Genomic DNA, 21,256 nt, shown 5'->3' with positions numbered 1-21,256 from the left:
AAAGAGAGAAAATCACACAGCAAGGTACCCATATACCAAATATAGTTATTATATAAAGAGAGAAAATCACACAGCAAGGTACCCATATACCAAATATAGTTATTATATAAAGAGAGAAAATCACACAGCAAGGTACCCATATACCAAATATAGTTATTATATAAAGAGAGAAAATCACACAGCAAGGTACCCATATACCAAATATAGTTATATATAAGAGAGAAAATCACACAGCAAAAAAACTTAACAGTTCCTGAACCATGAAATTGAGGTAAAAGACAAGAGACATATGACAGACAAAAACTTTGTTATATTAGGCATCTGTTTCAAGCCACCAGGTCTACTACCTTCTGAAATATAAAGAATAAAAAACTTAACCGTTATGTTTAGCTTGAAACTAGAAAAAGAGGACAAGATAAGGGACTCCTTGGGTGCAAACATTCACAACTGAACATTGATTTTATAGATCAACTATAGTCCTTAGAGAATGGAAAATAACATGAATAAGGTCATTCAAGGTGAGATAACCCTTATCAGGACAACAAGTACACCCTTCAGTGATTCTTAAGACCAAGTATAATTGATACTTTACATATAGAAATGAATTTAAACACAATAAATTGCTTCGCTTGGTGCAGCCGGATATATACAACCACAGAGGTCCAACCCTGAGCAGTTGGGACAAAAATGTACACAATATTCTCACTTGATACTGGTCTGAATTTGGATTGTAATTAAATATTTTACACATAATAGGTTTCTGACACAGAATAACTGTAGACAAAGAACTTCAAATTTGTCATATGATTTGAATTTATAATCATTTTTTTGCTTTTGTCCAATACACTATGCTGTTGCGTATTGACTCCTGCTCTTTTTTTGCATTGACGCAGAAAATGTGATATCAATGTATGGCTTCAAAACTTGTTGTGCTCGTATAAAGACTACTTTGTTGAAGTCAAGGTAAGATGAATCCTGCCAGATAGATATGTAATTCTGTAAACTAGTTCATCTTATACTTTTAGTAACCAAAAAATGAACCTAAGCCCAAAAACTTTATATTGTTTAAGGAATTAAACTAGAGGCACTAAAGAGCCTGTGTCGCTCACCTTGGTCTATATGCATATCATAAACGAAGAACACAGATGGATTCATGACAAAATTGTGTTTTGGTGATGACTGTGTTTATAAATCTTACTTTACTGAACATTCTTGCTGCTTACAATTGTCTCTATCTATAATGAATTTGGCCCAGTAATTCAAACATTTTGTAAAAATTTACAACATTGACAAGATTTATGAAAATTGTTAAAAATTGACTATGAAGGGCAATAACTCCTTAAGGGGTCAAGTGACCTTTTTGATCATGTAAACTTATTTGTAAATCTTACTTTGCTGAACATTATTTCTGTATACAGTTGATCTCTATATAAAATAATATTTAAGTTAATAACCAAAAACAGCAAAATTTTCTTAAATTAAAAATTATGGGGCAGCAACCCAACAGGTGGTTCGAATCATTTGAAAATTTAAGGGCAAATAGATCTTGATTTGATAAACAAATCTACCCTATCAGATTTGCTATTTATGCTTTGGTTTCAGAGATATAAGCCTAAATCTACATTTTACCCCTACATTCTATTTTTAGCCATTGTGGCGGTCTGTGTTGGTTGGCAGGGTCACCAGACACATTTATGATGATTTCGGCCAAGTTTGATTAAATTTGGCCCAGTAGTTTCAGAGGAGGAGATTTTTGTATAAGTTAACAATGACAGACAACATACTCCAAGTGATGAGAAAAGGTCACTTTGCCCTTCCTGCCAGAGCTAATAAAAAAGATCATGGTCAGAATCATCAGATGATTCATCATATATCCATTCCATAGAACATGTTAAGTTTATCTTGCTGTACTATTACATTGAATGAATCTTAACACAAATCATGGAGACCTTATTGTTTTATTCTATCCATCAGTCAGTTAGTCCTGTTTCTAGTCATCACATCTCCTCTCAAGCCACACAATGGAATTTCATGAAATCTTTTTAGATAATGAGGGCATACTATACAGATGTGCATATCAACAGGAAATTCGAAATTATTTTTTTTTCAATGAGTTTGCCCCTTTGAACTTTTTTGCTTCAATATACTACTGCAACAGTTTGTCATCGCCACTCCTCTGAAATCACGCAATTGAATTCCATGAAACCTATTTAGATAATAAGGACATACTATGTAGATGTGCATATCGACCGGAAATATGATTCAATTTATTTTTTTTAGGAATTGCACCCCTTTGAACTTATTTGCTTCAATATACTACTGCAACAGTTGTCATCACATTTCTTCTGATACCACACAACAGAAGTTCATGAAACCTTTTTAGATAATAAGTACATACTATGAAGATGTGCATATCTACAGGAAATTATTATTCAATTTTTTTTTCTTATACAATTTTATTTTTCTTAGTTATTTTTTTTTCTCCAGTGACAATGTGAGGACGTGGGGTATGTGAGCGTTCTCACTAAGGTTCTTTAATTAATATTTCTTACATCAAAAAACTAATCCTGAAACAACATCATTTACATTGAACCATAAACAAAAATATTAAAGATATCAGGCTTTAACTTCTGGGCTGATGATACAATTGGGGAGGAATCCATCATCTGAAGTGGCAGCAACCAGGTTTAAAATTTTGTAGGCCGGATTTGCATCAACAAAAGACTCCTTAGAGGTGCTTGAATATAAAATGTTATAAGGTTAAATCTAGTATGAAGTTAAAAGAATGGAAAATTAAGACCATTATCCATCTATCAACTAAGTATGAAATGCCAACCTCGTCTATCATCTTAAACAGATGTTCAGGGTCTTTTTTATAAGAATTTCATTGGCCCTATCAAATAGATTACATGAAAGGGAAGGTTACAGAACTGTATTATGGAAGTGGTAACCAAGTTTAAATCATTTCAACCAAAATATTCAATAAATCCATTTAGATATCACAGTTAAAGCACTAGTTTGGCCTTCAAACTAAAGTAACAATCTGATGGTCTACTCATATAAAAAAATAGAAACTTTATATATGAAAAATTAGTACACCATTTGACAATTTTTGCTATGATATAAATTTACAACTTTTCCTAAAACACCTTTTATTTGATTCCTATGATGATATACCAATACAGACATATGATTGTTTCACCCTCATCATTTTTTTTTAGCACATTCAAAGGTAGTTGATATGGAGACACATGGTCAGCTCAAAGAAGTATCAAACCATTTAACATTCTTTATTACATTTTATTTTCAAATAAATAACAAAGATAGCAAAATTTCAAAACATGTCATGATACAACAGACATTTGCCATGGTTGCTCAACAAATATATGGTTTAAGGATGTACTTAGGTGAAATAAAAAAAAACAATTTAAAATTGATGCTTTTTGTTGAAAGAGCATAAATTAAGACACAAAATAAGCTTTAAATATTGATAGGTCATGGAGCTTCTTTTTGAGATATTTGATTTTAAAAATATGACTGGAAAAGGCTGTCTCAGACTTTTACCTTATATTTGCATTGGCATTATTTGGGTCTCAAATCAAAAGAAAAAAAAAGAAAAAATCTGCTTAAATTTTGGCATTTTATGAGCTATTAAGTCTTATATAAAAAGATAAATGAATGTTTTGGGGCAAATATTTACCTTGTATATTATGGTAAAAAAAAAACAAGGATTCTGAACATCTAACACAAATTCCAAAACCTCACCTAAGTACATCCTTAAGTGGTGATAATAAAATATGTATAAAAAATATTGTAAAATGGTGAATCAAATTTTAACATAATAATTTCTTTGCTCCCATAATATCAACTGGCACATTTTATTTTGAATTTAAAAAACAACAACATTTAAATTGTAATCACAAGACAAAATACTGTATGCAAATGGTGACTTAAAAACAGCATGTTAATTTCCAACCCACATAATAAATAAAACTTTTTATTTGGTTGGGGAGGGGGCGTATTGGCCTTTTCAAAATGACTAACAGACTATTTGTAGAATGTCTTAAAATCTGTTTGAATTTTAAACCATTGTTGAATCCGACGAAAAGGAATCAAACATGTACTATTTTTGAAGAAAATAATAAAGAATGCAAGCATTGCAACTTGCAGTTGTGAATTTGACATATTTCTTTTAGATTTTTTTTCTATATTGGCACAGTTTTAAGTAACGTTCACATTTGGGTGATGTGATGGATGATGCTACAAATATCTGTAAAAAATCTCCATGATGTGTACTGTAAAATCAGTGCAATGCACATCAAGTTTTGATATTGTTCTTTTTATATGAACATTATATATATATCACAATGCTGAGAATTCCTGAGCTTTACTACACAGTTCTTTAACTCTAGGTGATAGTTTTTCATGTTGTGAGCAGTTCATTCCAACAATACTGGCCAAGTCACACATCTGTAATATAAAATTTCAAGTTTTAAAGTACATGTGTAAATTTATTTTCTTGTTTAAAATCTTGTTTAAAAAAATAAAATATAAGTACTCTCACAAAAATGTCACTGAGTTGTACACTTACTGGAAATGGTCTCCTTTGGACACAAATTCTCTTGTTAAGTAGAGTCAGATATTGCCTTTATCATTTATGTTAAAATTGTTTCAAATTTATCCTAGGGTTTCAGAGAAGATAGTAGTGTATTACAAGGACTATTCAGTTGTACATTTTTAAAATTTATTTTAGAAAAGACTATCTCATATCCACCATATGGAGAGGTATCCGATAAAAACAATTGTTTTCCAATGTGTCTGATTTAAAACAAAGAATATTTTGTCATTATTATTGCTGACATTACTCAAATTTTAAAAGAAATTATCAAGATGAAGGTCATACAGTGACCTATAGTTGTTACTTTCTGTGTCATTTGGTCTCTTGTGGAGTGTTCTCTCATTGGTAATCATGCCACATCTTCTTATTTTTATACTTTAAATGTATTCAGCATAGGATCCAATGTTAAAAATTATGAATAAATATTTTTTATTTTTTTTACTTTAAAGTAGAATCCTCTGTAATGTAAAATTTTAATTAGCTTTGTAATTTCAAAGTAGATTTTTTAATAATTTTAATGTATACTGAAAAAAATCTCTTTGATACTACTGGCAAAATAAGAAATATGTATACCTCTGCATTGTTCTTCATCAACAGTAACAAGGATGTTAATAGGTGGAATGCTGGAAATGGAAAATAACACATAATGTAAAATACCTTGAAATAGCCTTCAAACTGATTTATACTAATATATCCTATTGCAACTTGATAGAAAATATTACTGCTATACCTCACTTAGTTTCATGTAACAAACTGACTTAAGCAGAAATAACTGGAAAGTGGAAAAGCAATACTTATGTTTTGCTTTCCACCACTTTTGTTGCAAAAACTGGACTCTTGCAAAAGACACAACTAAACTAGTCAGTTTTGACAAGTAATCTCGAAAAACAATCAGATTTTTAAAATTTAATAGTAGCTAGTCTAAAAACCAAACATTAAAAATATTTAATACCACACTACATTGTATATGCAAATGACTTTTCATTTGGTCTTATTATAAGATCCATATATATATATACCACAAACTAGGGGGGTTATCATAAGTAAGAAGTTACTGAGAACTAAATTCTAGTTGAACAAAGTATCTATTCCTTTATTCTTTTAAATAGGCTGCTTTCATTTTCTGATATTTTCATTAAGGAAGCCACATTTTGTTGGTAAATATGTAACAACCTTATGAAAGTATTATAATTATGTTGGAATTAAAAACATCTACCGGTATATAAATGTTATTAGTTTTAAAAGACTTATACAAACCTGTTTGTTCTGATAAATCTCTCTGTAAACATTCTAATACAGCACTTCCTATTTCTATCTGATGTGCCTCTGGTATCTGAAAACAGCAAATGATTGTGTAAAACATATGTATCATCTTCATCATAATCTAAAACAGATTATGCAACCAAGGATATAATCTATAAATATTCTTAAAATAACCTTAAAGGTAGTATTTTTTTAATTTTCAAAGGAGTAGGTTCAGTAAGAGCCCTTTTTGGCCCCAAAATATATCAGTTTAACAAAATTGTTATAATGTAAACTTTTACATATTTATTGGAAAGAAGAATACTTCTGCTACATAAATAAGGGTTGGTGCTGAAAATTTAATGCACATATATTGGGTACTGGCATCATTAAGTCATGCTAAATTACTGAAATCTTCACAATTTTAGCATTTGTGTTAAATTTTAGACGGTTTTCGTCTTAAATGGAAGTGGCTGCTCTAGTGTTCATTCTTAATATTTAAATGTAAGTTGTATTTGATGATAATACATAACTATATAAAGGTTGAGGATGAACACAGATGAGGCCACTTTCATTTTTTACCAAAACTATCTGAAAAGTGACATATTATGGCATATTTGATAGATTTTACATATTTAAGCTTGAATATGAACGTCCAAAATGACTAAATCAGTTCAAATCTTTCACATAAACTAATTGAATCATTTGGAGTAGACACTTAAGTGTTAAAAAGTGTACAAAATCTTTCTTCAGATGAACCTGAAATTTAAGACCAAAATGTACCCTAACCGACCCTACTCCTTTATCTAGAAAGTAAAATTCTGCATTTTAATTCATACTTCTTGAATATTTATATAAATGCCAAACTTAATTTCTACTTCAATGTGGTATACATACAACAATATTTAAGTAAAAAGGCATTCAATATGGTGGATACTTCTAAGAGAACCATCATTTATAGTATATAGATTCAGAAATTAACATAAAATGTTAACCAACAAATCACCCCACCCCAAAAATAAATAAAAATCTTAAGATTTTCAAAAGGTTTAGCTTTAACTGTATATTAGCAATTTCATATTTGTTGATCTTTTTTTAATATCAGAATTTTACTACAACTGCTCTTTAGACTTTCACACAAAAAAAATTGATCTATAAAATCAAATGAATTTTGTTGGCACTTACAAAACTATGACAAAACATTTTTTTTTAAATTCCTTGAAGGTGGAAGACATTTTGTATTTTAATGAAACAGTTCTTAAAGAGTTCTATTTTTCACATTTTGAAATTAAATGAAAAACAGGAAAAACAGGAAAATGTTAAAAATACAAACCTGATATCTACACAAGTTATACACTGCTGTAGCTATTAAGTTGTTGACTTCCGACTTATCTGACAAGATACAATTAATACAGAACTGACTGGTCAGATAAGATAGACTACTCTCATCCTCAGATTCTGTCATTACAAATTCTTGTCCTTTCTGTGTGCTGGTTAAATTGGTAAGCTGAAAAAAATCTTTCATTACTACCAAATCTATAAAAGTGTCACAAATTAAAAAGTTTATGTAATGTGTTTGTCACATGAAAAATACTCCAATTATGTTTGCCTTCATGAGTCAAACAACTGTATCTCTACTGTGAGGAGGATTTATGTCAGACTTATCACAAAGATCTTTTATAACTTCCAACTAACAACATCTTACCTGTAACAGTAATAGTGAAAAGCTTATCTTATTATGTAAGCCTGATATAAATTGTAAATGAAAGCCATGAAGCAAAAACTTCAACGAAAATAACATGTTTCCATATCTTTCAACTGCATATTTATACATTTCTCTTTTAAATCAACCAGCATGCCGTAAATTTGAATATATTTATGAGACACCTTAAACTACTTCAACTTGACTTGTGTAACTTACTAATTTTAGTATGGCTGTATGTACAGTGTCTGTCAACTGGTCATAATGTTGTACAATATTCTTTATCATTTCTGTTGGTTCATGTTGTAACAATGTAATAAAATCCTCGAATAGAACAAGAGATTGTAGAAGTTTGTACACGCCCACTCTGACATCATCTCCCATCCTCCCATCACCAATCACTGTATGTATGGACTGTATATGATCTTTACCCAAAGACCACTGAGATTTATCTTTTAATGATAGATACTCATACATATCATCTAATGATTCTAAATTTTTGGTGGTCAGTTTACTCCCTATTTTATCTTTTAGAGTCTGTAAACCAGGTATTGCCTAAAATAAAACAAAAACAAATATTTTTTTTTAAGGGAGGTGTTTCTTAATGTCTTTATTAGGTTTGATTGCGTTGTAAAGATAATTGATGTCCACCCACCATCTTCTCTCATTATTATAACAACAACTTCATAATGGTGAACAAATTTGGCACTAAAATTTAATATAAACTCATGCCTGTAGTGTGAGATTATCATGGGTAGTCAAGGTTGTTTAATACCCCCTAGTATACAATTTATTTGACCGTGCAAGGGCTGTAGTGTATAGTCAGTCAAGGTTGTTAAAAACTTCCATTTGTTCCATTAGTACAAGGATACTTCTAGTTGCCTTTAATCATGATGACAAAACTGTATATGCAAAATTATTGGTTGTTCATATTGTTTCAATAATAATTTGATCTGACTGTGCAGAGGTTTTTATATAGAAATATCTTCTGTGTCTCACATAATTTTCAATTCCAACATTTAGAAAACCATGGTTATACATGGATTTTGTGTCTTTCTGAATGTATGTTACATTCTTTGCAGTAACATATTTGGAATTAACAATAATTTTGAATTTAGTATAATAAACAAAGGTACTAACCTCTGTGTAAACATATGGCTCATACATGTCCGTCTCTTCCTCAGAGGAGGGGTCAAAGTTTGATGTATCTGATCTACTGCTGTTGGCAGATCCCGGTAAACTGTTCCCTGCTGTAGCCTCTGGTACTGTTTCCTGTTGACTCTTACCCTGGTGGACTGGAGGAATAGGTGCTTGTTCCACTTTCTGGGATCCTGATGACATGGTATTGAGTTCCTGTTGACTAAACACAGAATGTCCACCACTGGGCTGAACTGACATTGTATCTATTAGAGGTTTTATCATCTGTCCTAGTGGTCTAATTATAAATATGTGTATATTTATTAAAAAAAAATAATATCAATTCATACATAAAACTTTCAGCTCTCATATTTTACTTCATTGTATCAGTAGATTAAAGGAATCCTTAAAAATAGAGGATTTTTATAAAATTATTGAAACACTGATATTTAAACCAGACTGGTCCAATATTTTTAAGAATAAGCAACTTCATTGAATATTTCATGAGAATTCATAATGCATCAATTAAGCCACAATACAGAAATAAGGAGTTATGGAACAATTGTCAATGAGACTGCTATATAGAGTCCGAATGTAAGGATGTAAGCAGTTATAAGTCACCATAAGGCTTTTAACAATGATTTTTTCAAGGGGCCTATAATGAATCTTTGTGGCATCACTTCAAGTCAATAACTGGAAATTTTGAATATTTTAAGTTTGATTGATTGATTGATTGATAAATAAATTGATTGATAAATAAATGTTTAATGTCCAACAGGAAACATTACATGCAAGTTCATGATGATAATATATATATTTCTCTATGCTTAAACACATTATTTTGACTGGTAAACAGCAAATACCAATGTTAAACTTTATTGTTGGTTTAGAACTAAATATATACTTACGTGCTCATAACTTCTGCAGGAAGTGATGTAATATGTGATGGAATGTCTTGTCCTGTCAGAAACTGAGCAACCTCAGAACTAAAGTTATTACAGTTATGTTCTAGGAGATGATAATCATGTGGTCTGAAAATAATTAAAACTTTCTTTTATTATGATACAAGATATTTTTAGTTAAAAAAAATATACAGACTTCTTTTAATTAAGAATTGAATGCTTCTTTCTGTAACTTCATTGAGGTGTAAAAGCGTTGACCAAAGTACATGTTGTATAAAGTGCAGAAGCGCTTCATTCTAAAAATGTGCACACGGTCAATGCTTGTAAAAACCTATGAAGTTACAAAAGAAGCATTCAATACTTATAATTTCATTTATTAGCTAGGATCATGAAAAACACAATTTTTATCAAGTTTTTAACTTATTCACCTGTGCACTTTATTGTAGGACCTCGTGTCATCAGGAATGATAAATTGTATTGTGTAATGCAATTGACAAAGGAATAACACGAGATGTGCAGTTAGCCAATCAGAAAAAGGTTTTATAATGAAACATACATCTATTGTAATTATTCAAAAATGAAAATAGTCACTAGTTTTAACTGATATTATAGAAACTTCTTATAACTCTGAATACCTGAAAGTTGACTGTCCTAACTCTAGTAAATAATTATGGAACATTTCTTTAGGTATCTGTGTTGTTCCTAAATGTTCTATTTGGTCTGGTTGGCCTAACACTGTTCCTCCCTGTCAAAAAATTAAATATATTTAAATCAATATGCAAAGATTTCCCCCAAAAAGTTTATCAAATAATCAATAATACAATAATATATAATTGATGAAAAGATTATGTTCTCACATTTCATATAATATAAATTGGATCGGTAAATATGTTAAAAAAAGGTTTTATTATCATTTAGTAAACACATATACATTTTTTTTGTACTCAATGGCAAGCTTTCATTCCTAACAATCAACAAAATGTGCACACAATTAGCCAGAATCTGAATGGAGACCTCAAGCATGGTTGCCTTTTTTAGTGAGGTCATAATAGAAAATTCAAAGAAAAGTAAGAAACTTGATGTCACAATTAAATTTTGACCAATGTGGAACTGAGATCAAACGAACGATACATTAGTTATAAATAAATATCAACATACAGGGGCGTAGCTAGAATGAAATGTTATTCAAGCTACAAAATGTATCTGCCACCCAGCAGAGCAAGTCAAAAAATATTTGGGTCCACTTTTATGCAGAAATTTTCATTTTTTTCAGTTTTCCGTCATAGGACAGTTAAAAGAGGAGCTACATGTAAATAGGACTTATAAACAATTCATGAATGCAAAACTATTCAGAAATCTTCTTAATAGATCTTCTGACTAGAGTAAAGCAAGATTTATTGAATAAATAAACAACACATTTTTGTGATACAGAATTGAATATGCAGTAATGCTAGCAATAATAACCTGTTGTTGTTCATGGTTAATCGTATATATGTTTTCAACAGATGTAGTACATTAAACAATCTCGCCTCTGTAGCACTTGCTAGGTGTTTGCCATCAAGCGAAATCCGGATTGAAATTGTCAAAATTACACACCAGCTCAGTTTCGTCTATCTCAAACAATGCTGAGATTTGTTCTTTTGTTGTAATTCCAACAACACGAGAAAGCAGAAAATGACATTATATCATATAAATTATATGTGTTTCCTTTAAACATTTTAATTATGCTATTTTGATTGGGCAAAGCATAAATTTGGTAATAATTAGAGAAAGAGCTATACATGTACTTACTGGTCGGCAAGATTCTATTCCTCCCATTCCACCAAAATAATATTCCTGACCATAAGCTACAATCCCTGTGTGCCATACGCCATTTATCTGTTTTCCTGAAATATATGTTTGTTTATTATAAGATATGTTGTAATAGTTATATACGACACATGATGTGTCAGGCTCTGATCATGTCAATAACATGATAGAATTATTATTAGGTTCTTGTTTTTCTTTTTTCAAATCATATTATGCATATTGTTGTTGTTAAATGATGCCTTTTATGGGTTCTTAATTAATAGATTAATAAAATTCTTATTTAGTTTGATATAATAACTTTTAGCAATAAATCTATAGCATGTGGATAAGAGACATTCATTTTTCAATATTTTCCTTTTATTCTTTACAAATTTGTAAGCTTTTAAAAAAAACAAACTTAGAAATCCTTTCTAAAATGATATTTCTGAAAATTTTCATAATTCATTTCAATCAGTGTTTTCAAGAATTCATTAGTTAAACATGAACTACTATTATATAGTATTTGATGTTGGGCCAACATTTTTGTTTTAACTTTTATGTGACTCTTTTCACTTGTAGTGTATTACCTCTTGACATGTATAGCAGTTGTACCTTTGACCATTTGTTTACTTTTGTAATATTATAAAATATTATACCATTTTCTTACATATTAAACTATAACTGAGAAGCTCACAACTGAACAAAACACCATCCGAGACCTGAGCGACTGGACCTCAGCAAATTTATACTATGCCATAAAAATTTACTGGACAGCTTAAAATTGAATGTCTATAACATTAGCATTCTTTTAAGTAAATTATTAACTTTCTACTGACTAACTTACCAATGAAGGCCTGCGATAAAGACCTGGCCATTCCTTTACTTATATCATAAATATAAACCTTCACTGGCCAATTTTCTTCAGCCATTCTTCTTGAGTATACTCTGTAAGACAAAAATCAGATTTATTGCAGTTAAATACTACATTGACACAATGAAAATATTTAGTGTCCAGTATAGGCAGACGAATTATTTCATTTAAAGGTGTATTAAGCGCCAGTTACACCTTACCAGATAGCACACATGGATGCTGAAGGTAATTTTTTCTCAATACTTCTTAATACTCATTTAAGACTTCCTCCATGTGCTTTTCATGTCCATTCATGTCCCGTTTTCTCTGTCAACATCTGATCTTTCCGGTGAAAAATTTTCAGCATACTAAAACTTTGAATGGACATCTAGTTGGCGTCCGTGCTATACAGTACTTATTCTTTTCATTTTCATTTTGTATCTGTTACTTGTCCGTTATACATCCATTGGAGATCTGGTAGACAAATTCACCAACATACTTATACCAGACTTGTAACTAATAAAATGGATGAATAGATGTTAAACAGACATGAACAGAAGGATTTTTATAAAACGGATAAAACGGATACATACTGAATGTTAAACGGATAAATGCCAATTGATGCCAATTATTGGTATATCATAGATATTTCTTGTGTGTCATAAATGTTTATTATTCATGATGGATCTAGCAGTAAGAGCACATCTTCACTATCTAGCAACTCATTTACAGGCGGAATATTACATGGATATTTTTCTATTATTTTATGGTCATTTATATGTATTATTACTGCCATCTTTACTTTTCTGCTTATCTTGTTCATTCCTTTTATCAGGTACACTTCCCTTAGGTGCCCATTATATGCAGTACTCATCTGTTTGATAATTTTGGATGTATGTTACTTGACATCTGTTCTGTTCTGTATGTTTCTGTTTCTCTTACATTGTATCTTGCATATCATACAAATCCTCTGTGTGTCCATTTGGCATTTGTTACAGGTCATGATTTATTTATTTAAGAGAAAACGTTTTTTTCAAGTTCAAGTTTACACCAAGGTGTGACCACATCTTTATATCCTGCTATGGTGGTAAGTTGTTCACCTTTCTTTTTCCTTTTTTTCTGTAGATTTAGCTAATTTTTTTCATTACCGTGTATGTTTCTCAGTCACTTCATGTACAATGTTTCTCCATACTAAAGCTGCTGACCCTGTTTGTAAACATTATTTCCAATGGCGTCAAAACCATGTGACCATTTGAATCGTTATACCCAATCAAATTGCTCTATTGACAATTAGGTGATTTTTTTTAGTCTGAGGCAATTATATCATTTGTTGTGTGATATTGTTTTGAAATAGATTGCTATAAATTATGTTATTCAATAGGAAACCTCATTTTTAGCCATGAAATTGGACATTAATGGAATTTTATATGAATATTTACCTACTGTCATGATAGTAAGGCCACACCAATTTAATTTCTTGTTCTACGGATTTTTGGACTCCAAAAATTGGGGCGAGCGAGCGATTTGAAAATTTTAATAAAAAAATATTTAATTTGCAAATTTTTGAGGCGAAGCTTAAAAAGTAAAGGCGAGCGATTATAATTTTTTTTTGTAAACATAAAATAGTAAGTTTTGACTATATTAAAACTTGATTTATCACTTGTACCTTGACAGTTCTTTAATTTATAAAGTATTTTTTCCCTGTTCAACAAGAAATAATTGAATAATTAAATCTGGTCTATGTATGTGTGACTGACAATGAGACAATTCTCCATCCAAGTTATAATCAGGTTCAGAACAACCCCTTAATGTTATGAATATCCCTTTTATGAGGGGTCAAAATATTAAAGTCATAATATATTTTTTTTGTAAAAACATCTTAAGTACAAAAGGGCTTATATTTTCCAAAAGAACTAATATTTGGTATTAAATGGTCAAAACATGTCCAAGAATTTTGTTATATTCCTGGACTTTAACCATGTTAACACATTTACTTTAACAGTTTAATATTATTCAAAATAAGTGGACCCATCCCTCTTTTAGAAAATATAATGTATTTCTCCTCTTTTTGAGTAAAAAATTCTAAGTTGTCAAAGGTTTTGTATAGTAGCACTGTACAAATCCTTAGAATTTCTATTTTCATTTCTACAACAGACTGAACAGTAAACATGGTAAAATGACCCCTTCAAGGCCCTTGTCTGAGGGAGGGTTAGTCCCAACCTGATAATAACATATAATAGGTCAAAGTACGGCCTTTTACACAGTGCTTTGATCAAGACCAACCAGCAAGCTATAAGGGACCACAACTTAATATTGTAGACAATTCGAACAGGAAAACCAACGATCTAAATTATATTTCCAAACGGGGAAAATTTACCAATGAACCACATCAACAAACGATAACTGCTGAACGACAGGTCTCTGAATCAACCAGGACAGGTGCACAAACCTGCAGCGGGTATGACCGTCACCATACATTATAATTGCAGTTGAAGGTAAATCCTTCAGAAGTTCTTTGTACTTTATTTTAACAACGGAACATTTGTGGGTACTTTTTTTTTATAGGGAAAATAAGTTAGGGGGAAAGAAACCAACGTTTTGTTCTGTACTGGTATTTCTATTTATATCGGAGCACTCTCGCTTGGAATAAATTGGTTCCATTCTGAAACAAATATTCTCGCAGATATTGACAGTGTTGTGGGTGCTGATAGGTTTAAAATCGTTATATAAAGGCTAGACTGTGATTTTAAAAAACAAATGTTGAGATCTTTACATTATATTTACAAAAAACCGATGCGGGAAATGGACATGATTTCATTTCCGGATGCGGGAAGCAGGAATATAATAAAAATTAAAAAAATCTGTTTTGAAAAAAATAGGTGCAGGCGGGTCCGTCGAACAAGGAATCAAATTGGTGTGGCCTAAGAATATTTGAACTTTTTCTATTGAATCAAATTTTTTTTTTATGAAAAATATATGTACATATATATGTTTATTATTCTCTATTAACCTACTCTATATTCCTGAACAAAATATGGCATGAACATCGTTTTTTACCGAAGTTTTCCTTTCAATTTTGAAGTTTTTTTCGCATGGAATATTGTGTAAGATGCAAGGTGCTTCTTAAAAGTATGATTTGCTTGGCCTGTTTTGTCTGCCACTTAGATTGATGAGGCTGAATGTAATGTGCACAAAACAATGGAGGCCAGAAATGGGATTTTGTGAAGTTCTGAAATGTACATTTTGTATTTAGGCATTCGGATATCAGGTTTGAAACAGCCATTTTTGAACAAAGTCAATACCTTTGAATAACAATGAAACATATCTTTAGAAAAGTTTTTTTTAGGCAGTGTCTGCGCGTACCCACATGCGGGTACGAATAGTCAAACTGTCGTTCTAGGCTGCGCGTACCCACATCCGGTTTCTATTAAAATGCCATCGAATCGGGAATGAAACGTGAAATATTTACAAAAATTTTCGATAATATGGTGATTTCGTGTAGAACGAGTGAAGAATATGAAAAAATTATATGTTCAAATTGTATTTATTAAATAATGATACATAATAAACATTGCAAAATTAAATGCACAATGATGGAAAATGAAACTGTACAGTCCCTGTAAAAGAATAAAGTAAAATGAAACTACTAAAATTAAAGCTTGAGTTTATAAAAATTGAAGAAGCAAGTAATAATATCATGCTGAGTTCACACGTAATTCGAATTCAATTCGCATTAACTAATTCGAATTAGTTTAAATCGCATTCGAAACGTTTTACGTCCAAACGACGTTGACTTTCAATTCGAATTAACAAAAGCGTATTTCTAATGCGAATTGGATAATTCCAATTAGCTAATTCGAATTAAAAAAGAAGAGTGTATGGTGATTAGCGAATTCGATTCGCATTCGATTCGAATTCAATTCGAATTAAATGTACGTGTGAATGAGGCACAAATTTAAACTAATTACAAAAGATTCATGTAACTAATTAAGATTTGGAACAAATTTTACATATCAAATATGATTGTTTTGGCACAGATTTCAACCCGGCTGCACATTTCAAATGTTGCCAGCACGGTTGCCAGCCTACGTTCACGTTTCATTATTCATTATAACTTGCTTCTTTAAATTTTAATTTTTATAAACTCAAGCTTTAATTTTAGAAGTTATATATATATTAAAATTTTAGTTTCTGTTTTACATTTTACTTAAAGATTATTTTAAAATATCATATGGGTATATTTTTAATTTATAAAAATTTTATTTTTAAATTTGCATTAAAATTTTATAATAGTATTAATTTCTATCATGTTTTTCTTTTACTGGGACTGTACAGTTTCATTTTCCATCATTGTACATTTAGTAGATAACTGTATTGTATTTTAAGCTTCCACGGCATCAATCCTGGATTTGATGGTCACAAATTAAGTTTACTGGTGACGCGATATCCCCATATTATCGATAATGTCCGTAGATTTTTCACGTTTTATAGCTGATCCGATGGCATTTTATTTGAAAACCAGATGTGGGTATGCGCAGCCTAGAACGGCAATTTGACTATTCGTACCCCCGCAGACACTGCCTTTTTTTTTATTTAGAAGAGCAGAAAAAATGAATTATGCACTAATTTTGAATGCTTAGGTGACTAGGTATTTGTGTAGTGAAGTGGCAAGTCATGGCAAAGTTTTCCCGCGTGATAAATACAAACCCAAATACCGAACTAACGAACAAGATGACTGATTGTACTACAGTAAGATAGTAAGGATACACATGTGTCGGAATCATTTAGAAGAAATAAATCAGTACAAGAATCTAGAGAGTAGAGTAACTGGATTGGTAGTGATTTATTTCTTCTAAATGATACATGACACATTTGGGGATCTCTTAAATTGTTTTATTTGAAGAATACGTAGGTTTCAATCACTATAACCAAAAGTCAGTATATAATGTGACATGTGTACATGTCCCAGTTGGGTGAGGAAAGCAAATTGCATAATTAACAGTTTTTTTTTTAAATGTGTCGTTCCTAAGGGTAATTTTAAATTCTTGTTGCTTCAAAAAGTAAAGGATGCCTTATGTTTTCTTACCTATGTTTGTTATTTGAATGTCAGAATCGTTTTCAACATGTGAAATGAGAAATGACAATAAAGTTTTGATTGGCAACACTGTAAACAAGGAAAGTCGAGAGGAGTTCCGGAATATTTTATAAATATGCTTCAATAACGGACTAACGCCGAAATTCCGGAAATTTGGGGGATTATCTCAAAGTGGAAATTATTTTAAGTTAAAATGATGCTCTACAGTCGGAAACACAACTAAAGACATTTAGCTGTGCTATTGCTGTCGTAGTATCACTTCAATTTATTATAAATGAAGGCTGTAATATTTTCATTTATAAAATAAGATGTTTTATAAATCATTTCCATAGGCGCTTTGGAATGAACCCCCCTTTTTCTAAATATTTTTTTGTTAGGGCTAAATTATTTTAATAAAAATTCCTCACTGTCACAATTTTATCTTATTTTCAGTTATTTATCCATACAAATTTTTGATAACAGTAATTTATAAATGATGTTCATTAATCAATGAAAAAATGTGTTTTTTTTTTAAATTAAAATTTACTCTGAAGTCTATTGGTTATAAAAAAGCTGTCCAAAATTTTATAAATGCAGATTATAAGTTATTGGTGACTAAATAAGTTTAACCGTAGACTGTTTTTAAATGTGAATTGTAAAAAAAAAACCAGACTGCAGTCAATATTCAATAATACAGAAAAATGAAAATAAAAGTTGTCAAAATTTTGCTTTTTTCGTAAATTCCTCCAATACAGTATTTTTGTCCCTCCAATACAGTATTTTAGTCCCTCTAATACAGTATTTTAGTCCCTCCAATACAGTAGTATTTTAGACCTCCAATACAGTATTTTAGTACCTCCAATACAGTAGTATTTTAATTAGTCCCTCTAATACAGTATTTTAGTCTTTTTGTCCAATTTAGCTTGAAATGCCAGAAAGGTTTGACAAAATTATATATATTTGAAAATCTTTAACCACAGACTGAACCTAAATGTTAACAACAATGAAACCACTGCTTCTGACAGAATTTAGGATCACTACATCTTGACAAATTGGTTCCATCACATTACATGTATTGTCTGTAGTTCTGGGTTTTTTTTTTAATTTCTCAGACCATCAAGAACAAGAGGCTCTCAAGAACCTGTGTCGCTCACCTGTTACTGTATTTACTGATGTCAGCCATCTTGGTTGGTAGGCGGGGTCATTTGACACTTTTTTTTAATAGATATCCTAGTTATGATTGTGGCCAAGTTTGGTTAAATTTGGCCCATAGTTTTAGAAAAGAAGATTTTTGTACAAGTTAAAAAAATGACAAAAGTTGTTCAATATTGACTATATTAAAAGGACAATAACTCCTTAAGGGTTCCTCTGAAAATTTTGGTCATTTTAACTTATTTGTAGATCTTACTTTGCTGAACATTATTGCTGCTTACAGTTAATCTCTATCTATAATAGTATTCAAGATAATAACCAAAAACTACAAAATTTCCTTAAAATTACAAATTCAGGGGCAGCAACCCAACAACAGGTTGTCTGATTTGTCTGAAAATTTCAGAGCAGATAGATCTTGACCTGATTAACAATTTTACCCCGTCAGATTTGCTCTAAATGCTTTGGTTTCAAAGATATTAGCCAAAATATACATTTTACCCCTGTGTTCTATTTTTAGCCATTGCAGCCATCTTGGTTGGATGGCCAGGTCATCGGACACATTTTTTTGAACTAGATACCCCCATGATGATTGTGGCCAAGTTTGGTTAAAAAAGTTAACGGACAACGGACACAGGAAGACGAACGCCAAGTGATGAGAAAAGCTCACTTGACCTTTCAGGTCAGGTGAGCTAAAAACTAAACAATGTGAATAAATCAGATACAGGAAGATGGAGTATGAGTGCAAATGAGACAACTCTACATCCAAGTCACAATTTATAAAAGTTAACCATTATAGGTCAAGGTACAGCCTTCAACACTGAGCCTAGGTTCACACAGAACAGCAAGCTATAAGGGCCTCAAAATGTATAGTGTAAGACCATTCAAACGGGAAAACCAACTGAGTAATCTATATAAAAAACAAGAAACAAGAAACACTTATGAACCACATAAACAGACAAAAACCACTGAATATCAGGTTCCTAACTTAGAACAGGTGCAAACAGTGGGATTAAATGTTTAAATGGTACCAAACCTTCTCCCTTTTCTGAAACAATAGTATAACATCACAACATAGAAAGACACACAATAAAATGTCAATTGGAATGGCTTAACTCAGATAAAAAAACATAGTAACACAAATTATAAACCCACAATGAACAAATAAATTTGATCTGTGATACAATGTAAATACATAGTTAATAAAAATAAGGAATGAATAATATAAGTAAAAGTATAAAACTGCTGTGAAATGTTAAATAATTTTAGAAATCATTAGAAAAATTCAACTTTGGAAAAAAATTACGTCATATTATACACAGCTTAGTATATTTACAAACAAAAAATTACTGTATACTTTTTTCTGTAACTATTATCGATCTGCTGATATTAAAAGGAAATAATTTACATTTTCTGTAATCAGCAGCATCTTTGTTTTATCAAGTGTCAACTTCCATCATAAGGAAATTTATAGGAGTTATTTGTTCTAGATATCGTTTCATGGTTACTAGACTAATACTAAGAGTTGTTCTGAAAAAAAAGACCAATTCACTTTGTTTGAGTAATTTTTTTGAAAATAATAATTGAAAACATGATTTAAAGGTTGTATATCACATTAAATTTCATCAGATTAAATACAATGTGACTTTTATTAAGGTCCTTTTAATATCAACAGATAAATTCCTTTTAGAAAATAAAAGAATTTAGTGGACAACAACACTCTTTTTTTAAAACTAATAAGATCTTATTAATTGTATAAAAGTTTTCATATCCAAGTAAAATTTCTTGACACCCATCTTCCTTATATTTATTATGAGTACGATTATTTTATTCCAATTTCATGCCAGTGGCGGATCCAGTGAGGGTTCCGGGGTTGGAACCCCCTTTTATTGGACGATCAATGCATTTGAATGGGGACATATAGTTGGATCTCCCTTTTTCCTGGATTGGGAGCCCCTTTTAAAATGGCTGGATCCGCCCCTGCATTCGGCACTCATTCTCTGGAATTCAATGATGAAAATATTCTTTTTTTATTACAAAATCAGTTTATCAGTTAGCAACAGTCAGTATGGCTTGTTAAAAAAAATAGCAATTGGTATTGTGGAAAGACTAAGCACTTTTGAATATGCACTGTAAATGGTATTGTTCTTTTATAAAGTTTTTGTGACTTGATTATAAGTATTTCTCTAAACATATTGTTGATCATTTAACATTCCGACCCATAAAATAACTGCTGTAGAATCATCAAAATGAAAAAGTAACAAAATCAATAGATATAGGAAAATCAAGCATATTTACCTTCTTTTACGCCTTGGTTTCCACATTATGAGATAGATTGTTAGTTAGGCTCATTTGATATCTAACACAACCACTCAGTGCTTCATTTTAGACAATTTTCTAAGAAAATACTAAATGTAATAAAAACCACAGTCAATTCTTCAAAGTGCAGAGATAATGAAAGTTTAAGCTTACATTTACTTTACATATATATTGATTGTAATATGAGTCATTTGAAAGATACATGAGGAAGTAATTTTTCAATTGCTATAAAAAAAAAATTGTGTTTCATGCTTGCTTTTTTAAAGTATATTCTATACTTTTAAGATTAAGACATAGAATTTTGTATTTAATCATGCTATATTCCAGGGGTGCAAATTCTATAGCAATTGAGACGCACACATTTTCATGCATCTTTGGCAACATTTTCCTTTGATCATTTTTTTTTCTCTGTACAATTTTGGCAAAATCTTACACATTTGCTTCATGAAACTTGGCAGTACTGATATTTAGTCAA

The 21,256-nt window shown here is 30.7% G+C and overlaps 1 protein-coding gene across 2 annotated transcripts; it reads right to left on the bottom strand.

Annotated features, from left to right (window-relative positions):
* Positions 1-3,279: 3,279 nt before the first annotated feature.
* Positions 3,280-20,921, bottom strand: LOC134725857 (uncharacterized). 2 transcript variants are annotated; one of them, XM_063590088.1, is made up of 11 exons: positions 20,761-20,921; positions 12,234-12,334; positions 11,393-11,487; positions 10,237-10,346; positions 9,608-9,730; positions 8,703-8,997; positions 7,782-8,117; positions 7,194-7,367; positions 5,876-5,951; positions 5,192-5,241; positions 3,280-4,470 (listed from the first exon to the last, which is right to left on the bottom strand). In XM_063590088.1, the coding sequence occupies exons 1-11, from the start codon at positions 20,784-20,786 to the stop codon at positions 4,363-4,365; spliced, it is 1,494 nt and encodes a 497-aa protein (XP_063446158.1). In that variant the 5' UTR covers positions 20,787-20,921; the 3' UTR covers positions 3,280-4,362. The 2 variants fall into 2 exon arrangements, with proteins under 2 accessions (XP_063446158.1, XP_063446159.1); XM_063590089.1 differs by lacking the exon at positions 20,761-20,921 and adding an exon at positions 17,326-17,444.
* Between the last annotated feature and the right edge of the window lie 335 nt (positions 20,922-21,256).

This window comes from Mytilus trossulus, chromosome 7 (assembly GCF_036588685.1).
Source record: "Mytilus trossulus isolate FHL-02 chromosome 7, PNRI_Mtr1.1.1.hap1, whole genome shotgun sequence".
NCBI classification, from domain to species: domain Eukaryota; kingdom Metazoa; phylum Mollusca; class Bivalvia; order Mytilida; family Mytilidae; genus Mytilus; species Mytilus trossulus.
Note: the sequence above shows the minus strand (reverse complement) of the source record. Positions and strands in the feature narration are given on the sequence as shown.